General features: G+C 38.5%; 1 protein-coding gene across 1 annotated transcript; it reads left to right on the top strand.

Moving 5' to 3' along the window:
- The first annotated feature begins 6,523 nt into the window (after positions 1–6,523).
- Positions 6,524–8,009, top strand: LOC105268096 (uncharacterized). Its single transcript, XM_011307379.1, has 2 exons — positions 6,524–6,835; positions 7,521–8,009. The coding sequence occupies exons 1-2, from the start codon at positions 6,671–6,673 to the stop codon at positions 7,920–7,922; spliced, it is 567 nt and encodes a 188-aa protein (XP_011305681.1). The 5' UTR covers positions 6,524–6,670; the 3' UTR covers positions 7,923–8,009.
- Positions 8,010–8,588: the final 579 nt, after the last annotated feature.

An 8,588-nucleotide genomic window follows, 5' to 3' on the forward strand; every position in this document is an offset into this window, starting at 1 on the left:
TTGATGACTCAATCAACTCTCTCGAAATTGAGGATTTTTGGTTTGTGAATCCAGGGGTAATAGGAATGATAGACGAGGGTCGAAACATTTGCAATGGTGAATTGTGGTCGGTGAGCTATTTATCGTGAGTAGTTTCCCCAGAGTTTTAAGAGGAAATTTTCCCAGTGAATTTTCACCTAATTACGGTTTAAATACCATTCCCTCAAAATTCACCTAGTTCCCCAATTCATGCGTTACCAATTCCAACTAAAAAATCACGTACCCATAAAAATAATTATCTCCGCATAATTTAATTATGAAATATATAAATAAATAAACATGTACCCGCTACCTCCGTTATCATATCCCTCAGCTCCAAAGTGAATTTTTAATTTCTCGTATGCTCCAGCTCTTAGAAAAAAAATATATATAGTAATACCCTCATTTCGTTTTATGTAAAAACCCCCTGGTACTAAAACTAAAAGTTACTCTCCTGGTTCGTCTACTCCTAGAGCACTGGAATACGTAAAATGCACTATCCCTCTCTGTCCCAACATCCTCTCACCCACTCTCATCTCGTGAGAGGGGTACAAGGGGGGGTGGAAAGAGGGTGAAAGAGAGAGGGGGCGAATGGAGGGGAGATGAGGAGACGATGAAGGGGGTAGGCAGAAGGCGGAGAAGGGGGGGGTGGCGAAGGGGATCTTGAGGTTTAGAATGAGGGGAACGAGGGTCCAGTGCCCCATTCGGTTCTCAACGACTTGGGAAGAGTGAGAGAACCGCAACGAGAAGCCACGGGTTTGTTACAACATGCGGGCGTATAAGTGATCATTTGAGAGTAGAGAGACTAGAGGGAGAGGTTAACACACTTGAGTATGGGAATGCAGCACCAATGAGTCACTCTCAACGACAGAATGACCAATGAACTATAGAGACCTTTCCGTTGGAAAGTAACTCTTGAAGTTTTTCAAGGAAAAAAAAAAAAGCCTGGAATTTTTTTACAACCATAAATTGCCATGAGAAAAAATGCACTTTGAAATAATTCCTCAGGTAATTTGGGTACTGGAATTCTGAGAATTACTGAAGATGCAAATTACAGGGGGAATGTCGGAGAGATGGAATTAATTGTGAATTACATTAATCAAATTTATGTAATGATGTAATGATATTAATCGGAAGTAACGTATCGATTCTTTGGGTGCGATATTAGTTTGAAGTTCGATCACTTGAAGCTTCAAGTGTCATTTTGGAAAATTGAGACGGAAATTTTTCCATCTTTATTCGGCGGATGGCCCTTTTCCGTAGGCAGTTCACTAGAACCCAGACACGAATGAATACGAGCAATAACCATGAAACGGTGAATTACCCCACAATACAGTATACGTGTTTGTGTAGTCGATATTACCTTTGACGGTACTAGTCATAAATTGCCATCGAAAACGGTTTCTCCCAGTGTATACATATCGATTTCTATCGTTTTCCACTCTACGGCGCAACGTGACCCTATCCTTATCGTATATTTACTGCGTTAAGTTTTGGTCTCTCGACTTTAAACGGAAGGCCCGAGGGCTTTATTCACTAGATGGGAATAAATTGGGGTGAGATTAACTTCGGGGTAACAATTGTTTTCTCATCCGATTTAATTTGTCCCTTTATCTTGTATCAATTCGCGTTCCGATATGATAGTAAAATCGTACGAACGACCAAATGAAAAATCAAAGATCGATAAATCCGCGGAAGAATAGAGATCACCCGCACGACTAAAAAAAAAAAAAAGAGCGAATAAAAAATGAAATCCTCTCCTCTCATGGTACCACTGACTCAATCAATGAGTGAGGTATACCGTACTGTCCTGTCGACCAATCAATCGTGATCAAATGCCCCGAATATTCGTACCACCCCTACCAATACACTGTCACACAGATAAACACGTACACCACGAAGATCGCTATCTTTGAATATTTTTTTTCACTCAACCCCACACGATTTTTCGACGATTTTTTATTCAACCCAGAGCCCAATATTCACGTCACACCCAATATTCGCGACGGGGGGTACACTGTGGGGGGAACAATGAATGCACACGTGATTCCCCGAGCGAATCAATCCGACGGTTAAAAAAGAATGGAAGTATGGGAAATATAACTCAAAACCCCCACAGGTGGAAAAAGGCCACATACCGCGAGTTTACCGGGGGGTTAAATCCCTGTGGAATTCCAATGTGGATAGTCCCCAGTGGACGATTAAAGCCGTGGTTTCGACCCAACCTTCTCCTTACAACCATAAAAACTAAATAAAAAATAGACAAAAATTTATTAATCCACAAGTTGAAAAATAAACTCAAAAATCAAAATCTCTTCACCCCACATTTTTCATTCAATACTAAATCCATTCAAAACCACGAATAAAAAATAAATTATCCTCCCGAAAAATTCGAGTGCATCTTCAATAAAAATTCGTCTGAATTTTAATAACAATCCCAAAACCCATTATTCATCATTGTAAATAAAAGGAACATTGAGCCATTGAAATAAAAACGAGAGAAGTCGTGATATTAAATTTGTAATTTTTCCCACCGTAAAAGTTGAGCGGACGAGAATTTAATAACTCCATGAGGTAAAACTATACGCAACTATCATTAAATTAAAAACGAGGTGTTTCAATTTGATTTGGGGTGGAATAGTCTCTCGGAATTCCGTAAAAATCGAGTGAATTCGACTCTACAGAACAATTGCAACACCCAGACCATTAAATACACTCGATTGAGTTTCTCGGTTGTCATCGCCATTGGCAGGTGGCGGGGGTTGATTTTACAGGCTTCACAATTTTCCCTCACCCGTTCTAGTCCATGAAAAAAAAAGGGGGGGGGGGCGAAGGCGTCGCAAGAGACGCCCAACACTCACTGGCAATTGTCCAACTCGTACACGAAGTGAGTACGCGCTGTGACCATGAAAGAGCTTCTGGACCCAAACGCAGACGGAATTTAATAAAGGCTCTTTCTCCCGAGTCCACCTCCCCACTATTTCCACCTCCTCCCCCTATTCCTCCCCTTTTCACCCCCTTTTCACCCCCTTTTCATCCTTGTTTCCCCTTTACTGCGTTTGGCTTCAAAGTGGACGCACGTAACGAGGCGAACGAGCCCGAGAAACCAAGATCATTGAGAGTACTGGTGTACTTGAAAAAAATATATATAATGAAAAAAGAAACGATTCTATTTTTCTTTTTTTCTTTAGTTGGCTCACCGGAGCCACAGGAATTTTTAGATCAAGGGTAGTCCCGTGGCAAAAGTGATGTTAAATATTTTTCCGGATTTTAGAGGGAATGGAAAATTTTTATGAATTTTTTATGAAATTCTTTCCTTTTTACCGCGCCACTGGGATGAAGTGGAGAAATTTAAAGGCGGTTATTCACATCTGTAATTCTGACATCAAGCGGAAATAATAACGATGTCTTCTTCACGGCCACATGAATTATTCCGTTATTTTTACTGAATATCACGAGTCGAGTAATTGTAAATATAATTGCATAATTTTAATAATAATTCCATTAAAAAAATTTTTCCCATTAACACGCGTAATACAGTCGTACCCTAGTTTGATCCTGATGGTAAATTCATTTGACTAATTCGTTAATCTCCCTAAAATTTGTCCGGGAATCACCACTGAATTTTGAAATACCAAAACACAGTGGCATAACATAAATGCAAACAGGCGGAATATATAATCAGGGAAAATCGTTGGGTAGATTCGAGAATGGTATAGCGATCCCTGGGCACCGATGATGCGTGAAAATGTCGATTGTCTGCTGGGTTATGCCACTGGCCCATTGATAATTAGACTCGTATTAATGAAGATCTACCCGCGCCCACACGACGAGTACCGATAACTCGATTAGTTGGGCGGCCTCCAAAAATAATACGGGTTTTAGTTACGCAAACTGCATCAATACCCGGTGTTATTAGATTAATTAAATACCACCCGCATATAGGAAGTAATCTATTACGGCACAAGTGAAAAAAAAAAGATGAATACACGCCCAGTAACTATAGATACGCGCGCGCACTTTTCTACATGAATAATCAAAAAATTCATAAGTACACGATGAAAAATTTAATTAACTCCTAAATCGGTCTCCCTCCGCCCAATTTAGAAACCAATTTCCGCCTAAAATTACGGCAATTCCAATATTTGTCGCCGGATGATAGAGCGTCCTGTTTGATAAACTTTCGGTATAAACATGGAAACCCTGGGATAATGGAAAATGACGGTGAAGGAGACGAAGATGAATAAATAAGAAAATTGAAAAGTGCAACGAAGAAAAAAAAAAGTGAGATGAAGTTTCTCATGCAGCGAGCGATAAGGTAGCCTAATCCATCTTTCATCCACTCACTCTGTCATCCGTTGGTACCATGGCCATTGGAAAAATAGAAGGTAACGATGACGGGGAAAAAATTGGACAAGACGTTTGAGAATGCCATCGTTATCCAGGAGTCAAAGTTTGGATCCCCACGTCTAGCATAAAATTATTCTACGGGTGTGCTTCCAACTACACGTGCCCAACATGCTCAGTCCATCGTTAAACTTTTCAAACTAATTAAGAAAATTGAAACATTTTCACCAAGTTTCAATCTCTGAATAAATATTCCCCATTTTCTTATTTTCCGTGAACATCTAAAAGAGGTACAGCCAATTCATTAATTAATTCTCTCAATTCAGAGTGAACGACAAAATAATTTAGTGGATATCACCTTGAAAAATCTAAATCACCTAAATGAAAAAAGGGAAATATTTTTCAATGCTGTGGGATTTTTCGTTTTTCATCCCTTCGTCTGCAAGCCTCACCCTCTAATAGTGAAGGTTATAACGTTGATGGAGCGTTAACACTGTTAATTATGCGGGCACTCATACCACCCGAGTACTTGGCAGTGCTTCTAACTACTGGGTAGGATCAAAAGAGGGAGTAGTCGGGGGGAATATCCAACCAGTCATGTCATGAAATTCCATATTGAAATTTCAACGCCATATGAAACCACTACGATACGAAAATTCCACAGCGAAACCACGCTCATGGCATACCCCATGAGCATAACGTAAATGTGACGCTCATGAAGGGGTTGGGGGTGGAATATGAGGTTTCGAGGGCTCAATGGGGGATAGTGCGTGTAAATCTGAATATCAAAAGTATTCCGGTGGTGTAATTCTCGTTCTTTTTGTTTCCCAACCAACTGTATGAGAATAACTCCCGCAATTAATGCTTCAAAACAAAACTTATCCAAACCAATACGAATCAAAAAGAAATACGAATAGAGAAATTTAATAATTTTTTGAAGATGTATGAATGGAATTCGTTTTTATTGTTAATAAATTCGTTATTCATTGGGATTGGAGGTGGAATATGAGGTTTCGAGTGCTCATTGGAGGATAGTGCGTGTAAATCTGAATATGAAAAGTATTCCGGTGGTGCAATTCTCGTTCTTTTTGTTTCCCAACCGACTGTATGAGAATAATTCCCGCAATTAATGTTTCAAAAAACAAAACTTATCCAAACCAATACGAATCAAAAAGAAATACGAATAGATAAATTTGATAATTTTTTGAAGATGGATGAATGGAATTCGTTTTTATTGTTAATAAATTTGTTATTCATTGGGATTGGAGGTGGAATATGAGGTTTCGAGTGCTCATTGGAGGATAGTGCGTGTAAATCTGAATATCAAAAGTATTCCGGTGGTGCAATTCTCGTTCTTTTTGTTTCCCAACCGACTGTATGAGAATAATTCCCGCAAGTAATGTTTCAAAACAAAACTTATCCAAACCAATACGAATCAAAAAGAAATACGAATAGATAAATTTGATAATTTTTTGAAGATGTATGAATGGAATTCGTTTTTATTGTTAATAAATTTGCTATTCATTGGGATGTGATAGACATCAAGTCAAATGACCATGATGAGAGGTTGCAACATTAAACCCCTCAATTACCCTCGACCCATTCGCAAGTAATAATGAAAGGGACAGCACAAGACGCGATAATGATCCCCACCCACAGTCCTCGGGCTGACAAACACCAAAATTTCTCTCACCTAATCGAAAACGCATGACGATGGTCTAGCCATCGCCAGGGGAGGGTACGACGCCGGTACAGTAGTTTCGTATTATCTCTATGCCCCATTGTCTCATGATCACGTTCTAAACCGGACGTAATCCCCGTGGATATTCGAGGTACAGGAGTGTGCTCTAACCGTGAGCGAAATACTCGAAGCTATGGGTATTCGACTGGAATTTACTGATATCAAGGCTTTGGGATGGCATTCGAGGATCTAGACGCTGAGTTCGGGAAAGACGTGAGATGGTAAATCTGATATTTTTACGGAGATATTACTGATGTGAGATTTCAGTACTCTTCGCTCATGGATTCTTGCCAGTTTATTTTATTATTAATTTTTATTTTTTTTTCGTGAAAATGGAGGATCGACTCGCGAGGAAAAAATTGAGTAAAAATTATCAAACTGAAAATAAATAGAGTCAACTTCAAGTTGAATGGCATTTGTTAATTCATCCATTACGTCTCCCTAGATGTGGCACTCTTGATTAGGAAATTGTCTACTAAAATTCCGAGTTTAACCGATAAATCAGATCGTCTGAGTAACTGATATAGTTAATTCCAATAAAACACCTGACAATCCCGTTAAAAAATGCCAATAACTCAGCGTAATGGAAAGAAAACTCTCCGCTCAGCGAGAAACGTCAATCTTGTTGTGTCAGCAATGCGAAAATTGCGAGATGAAAATGGATGTACCGTTGGAAATATCATGGGCTATATCTCTACGTACTGTGACAAGCCAGCGCCAAAGCGAGAGGTGACGATTATGTTTTATTACCCAAATTGTGCCTAATCGATTGATTAAAATAAATTTAATTTAGCTCCAATTCCACACTGACTGCACCGACAAAAACCGAAATTGTTTAAAAAAGGATTTTCATATTTGTTTATTTTCTCTGGGTAATAGTAATAGTTGGGACTATGAATTTTTTTTTTACCCTTTGCCGTAGGGATAAATATTCTAGCAGGAAAACACCTGTGAATTTTTGTAATTCCGTTCCACCAATTTGTTTTCACATCCAAATAAACTCTCAATATCAACCGAATTTTATTCATTTTTTCAACTGAATTATTCACTTGTTAGTTACAATTTTTTTTCCACATGGATAAATTCATATTTTTGGACGTGGATTTAAAATTTTATTCTTGAACTGATCGATTCTCGAGATAATTGGACAATTAACGATATTCTCCCGATAATTATTTCCCCTCTTTACGCCACTCCCTATTCCGCTGGTAATTAAACTAGGCGAAATGTGGTACGAAATCAATGGCGACGTTCCGAAAATTCGTGGTATTTTTATCAGATAATAATAATATTAAAAATCCAGTTGAAGAGAAAATATTTTTCGCCTTTCGTGAGAATCTATTCAAATAAATCATGCATGGAATATATTTTAATATGATTAATCACTGATTTTATTTCGATTATATCTAATTAGGTGGTAGCAGCTCTAAAACGCGGCCTAGAATTTGGAATAGTGGATCGTAAACGCGGCCGATATTTCCTCCAGACTGATGACAAAACTATTGAGGATAAAAAACGAGGTACTCGTCCAAAATTACCAACTGACGATGAGGGCAGCGAGGTTGCTGTCGAGCAAAGGAGAACAAGTAAATCAGCTAAACCGAGAAAATCAAGACGTGTTGGCAAAGGAAGAAACGGTAAAAGAAAGACTGGGCGAAAAGCTGCGGTGAAGAAATCCAAGAGGGCCAGGATATCCAGGACAATCAGGCCATACAAATTGGACGATTTCTACAGAGATCTCAAGACCAGACCGTCAGCCGAATCCTCCCTGGAGTCTATGGATTACTTCCAAGGAGAAGATCCCTACACCTATTAAAATCGAGAGCCTATTCTTTAAATTTCCTTCAAAATTCAATAACCTGAGTGTTCCCATTAAATAGTGATTTTAACTACTGTGAGATAATTAATTTGGCAACTGTTTATTTCTTAATGAAAACTGAGAGACAAGACACGAATTTGGATATGAGAATATTTAATGATCAGTTTATGACTCATTGTTCAGCGCTGAGAATTAATTAATACGACTCGGCACCCCCATAAAACCGTGAATAGGAAATTGGCAGGTGGTATAAGCTGACCGTTGACAATAATCTAAGCTAATGAACGTTCCCAATATTCTTGGATAAATCCCGGCTTTTCATGACTGAAGTTGGGGAGCATCTTGGGAGACAGCTGATGGTAATCAGGGATATTCGCAACGTCAGCCGGGTATTATTGACGTTAGAACAGGGAACGAACAATATTGAATCCCAGGGTATTACATATTTCCATTATTCAATTTTCACGGAACTAAGAAAATACATATTGCCCCTAGATTTTCCATTAACTAATAAAAACAATGAAATCCACAGCGAAAACAATAAATCTTATGAATTTTTCTCTCACCGGCGAAAATCCTTTAAAAAATCCCAAATTTTTCCACTAAATTCTCTGAATAATTGATAATCCATTACCCAGTGGATTTAATTATTCAATAAATAAA

The sequence above is a fragment of the Fopius arisanus genome, unplaced genomic scaffold, assembly GCF_000806365.1.
Source record: "Fopius arisanus strain USDA-PBARC FA_bdor unplaced genomic scaffold, ASM80636v1 scaffold00053, whole genome shotgun sequence".
NCBI lineage: Eukaryota > Metazoa > Arthropoda > Insecta > Hymenoptera > Braconidae > Fopius > Fopius arisanus.